Here is a 3105-nt window from a genome sequence, read left to right on the forward strand (position 1 = left end):
AGTTATTGTTCTCTTTTAGGCCCTTTCCTATGAATGCAAGGTTCATTATCTACTGCCTTCCATGAGTGACAAACCTAGATGGCAGATTTACCATAGTGTTACATATGGTGCAATTTTGAGTTGGTAATCTTTGGGTATAATGAGCCATTCCATTTAAAATCCACACTACCCCTGTGGAAGATTTAGCTAAAGTAATTCACAGAGAGAGTATGAATTTTGAATAGAAAAGACAATTGGGTAACTTCCATTTGAAATACTTGGAGTGGGTCATTGCCAAAGATATTGGGCTATTCCACTTGAAAAACATTCTCCCCTTGTGGAAGATATTTCCAAAATCTTCCACAGGGGGAGTGTGAATTTCAAGTGGTAATGACCCACTCCATAGTAAGTCACTGTTTAGGAGATCAGGTCTTTTTCACAAATTTTCAGTAGCAATGGAACTGTAACAAACTTTGTATGTTCTTATATTTGTAAAGGTTGTAAATAATTTAAACATTGCATTTATCTCAGGGGGTGTTGTAATTCTTGAGATATGTGTAAGATTATGTCACATATTTGGCCCCAACTCATTAACCACAAAACCTTTAAAACTCAAGTGGAATAATTTTATTTCAGATCCGTGAGATGCACATAGCAGTTTTATTATATATAGTATTTTTTGAATGGCAGGAATTTGTTACAAGTGGTTGTAATTGGATTTTTTCCCCTAAAGTGAGCATCAAAATAATTGAATCTTATGTATGGCATCACCTTTTTCTCACATTTATTTATAATGATATTTTCATGTACACAATTTGTATATTATTACCATCAATTTTACATTAATATTGTATTGTGCCTTATTATCATATGCACTCATGTTTTATTATATTGATATTCGGATACATCAATTTCATTTGATAATATGTAGTAGAATTTACTCAAGAAGTCTAGCTGTGAATTTAGTCTAGCTGTGATTTAGTCTAGTTGTGAATTTGCACAGGATAGTTAGTTACGCATTCAAAATTAGAATCCCAACTTCTTTTCCAAGCTATCGTTTTTTTGTAGATATGCGGTTGACATGTTATATAGGCTGATGATATTTAAATTGGGATGATGGTTATTTTAATGAGTCAAGTGTACTGTAAAAGTAGAAATTTTTTATTATAAAAGTAGAAGGTTTTTATTTTCGCGAATTTCGCGAGTGGACATAAAATCGCGAAAATAAAAACTCGCGAAAATAACCTTTTGCATTAGGTTTCTATTGTATCAATATCAAAACCGCAAAATTTAATTCTCGCGCAATTGACAAAATCTTCAAAATCGCGAAAATATCTTCTCGTGAAAATATTGACTTTTACAGTATCTTTTATTTTACAAACCACCACCAACAACACTACCAAAATTGATGTGAAACCAAGTGTAGCTTTGTATTTTCCTGGGATTAGGATTAGTTAGTACACCAACAAGTGGCTACATGTGGCACTTGAACTGTTGTAGATATAGGAAGTGGTTCTTATTATTTTTCCTAGAAGGAGTATTTTGTGATCCTAGCATCCTCTTTTTATGACATTTTTCAGTAGATATCCACGAAAAAAGCTTTTTCTAAAAATTTCAGTTGATTCCAATTTTGAGTTATGCATGATTATGTGTTGTAATTTCGTTCTGGAGTACTAGAACGTAATTCAAAATTTACGATATTTTTGCTATACAAATTGATCTGCAAGATATTTTTTGTACATAAACATTCTGTTGCCAGAGGTTTCCAGTGGTATAAAAATCTCAACTTTTTGGGAGAAAACTGGGGGAATGATGCTGTGGATCACGAAATGCCCTTTTAAAAGGCCAATAAATGTTTTTGAAAATTTCATCATTATGCAATATTAAAATCTGTTACGTCTTCAATCAAACACTCAAAGTGAAAATTTCACTCATTGTAAAGTATAACTATAAATTATATGTTTTAGTTAAAGTATATCATTTTTTATATATTTTGTGTAATAAATTCCAACTGAACAACTTTATGTCATGTTAGTAATAAATTACAGTACCAGTAATAAAAATGCAAATATTGTAATGCACATTCCACCTACAATGTAGTAAATGATTATAAAATGTAAATGCAGAAAAATAGCTTTCCATGGTGGCTTTATATTGTTAAATTATTTTGTAAATGTATTACTGTAAACTAAAGTTTTTGATTATGTAGTCAAATCCAATGAAATTCTACTCACTTAGACAGTTTCGTCTTCCTGGTCGGAAGACTTCTTCAGTAATGCGATGATCCACTGGTTTTCCCGCGAGACTTCTCATCCCTAGGGTGCACAGTTCTTAGTAGTGGATCATATATGTGATTTAGAGAATATACACCTTCATCGCGATTTAGCGTCTCCTGCCCCTCTTTCTGATCCATAATGCCTCGCAGTATCCATCTTGTGTGTTTATTTGAGTCCTTTTCGAGAATCTTTGCCCCCTCCCAGTCAATGACGTGGTTCTCCTGTGCTACATGGTCGGTGATGGCCGACTTATGCTGTTCAGTGATGGATTCTTTTCTTTTTGCTCTGGTATATTTAACATCTTTGATTTTTTCAGTGTCTTTTCTGTGTTCATTCAGTCTTGTTTGGAATTTTCTCCCTGTCTCGCCGATATATGATTTATTACAAGTTTGGCAAGGGATTTCGTATACACAGTCGCAGGATTGTGAGGAGTCGATCTTGTCCTTAGGATGCACAAGCAATCTCTTGAGGGTGTTGTGGGGCTTCATGGCCGTGCTGATACCATACTTTTTGACCAGGAAGACGAAACTGTCTAAGTGAGTAGAATTTCATTGGATTTGACTACATAATCAAAAACTTTAGTTTACTTCACAATCCTGATGAATTTGTTTCAAGTATTACTGTAAAAGTAGAAATTTTCACGAGGTTTTTATTTTCGCGAATTTTGCGAGTGGACATAAAATCGCGAAAATAAAAACTCGCGAAAATAACCTTTTGCATTAGGTTTCTATTGTATCAATATCAAAACCGCAAAATTTAATTCTCGTACAATTGACAAAATCTTCAAAATCGCGAAAATACCTTCTCGCAAAAATATTGACTTTTACAGTATATTTAAATCAGTTTTGCA

At 33.2% G+C, this 3105-nt stretch overlaps 1 protein-coding gene across 1 annotated transcript; it reads right to left on the reverse strand.

The window, feature by feature from the left end:
* Positions 1–2248: 2248 nt before the first annotated feature.
* Positions 2249–2743, reverse strand: LOC140170953 (uncharacterized). The gene has a single exon (XM_072194147.1). The coding sequence runs from the start codon at positions 2741–2743 to the stop codon at positions 2249–2251; it is 495 nt and encodes a 164-aa protein (XP_072050248.1).
* Between the last annotated feature and the right edge of the window lie 362 nt (positions 2744–3105).

This window comes from Amphiura filiformis, chromosome 15 (assembly GCF_039555335.1).
Source record: "Amphiura filiformis chromosome 15, Afil_fr2py, whole genome shotgun sequence".
NCBI lineage: Eukaryota > Metazoa > Echinodermata > Ophiuroidea > Amphilepidida > Amphiuridae > Amphiura > Amphiura filiformis.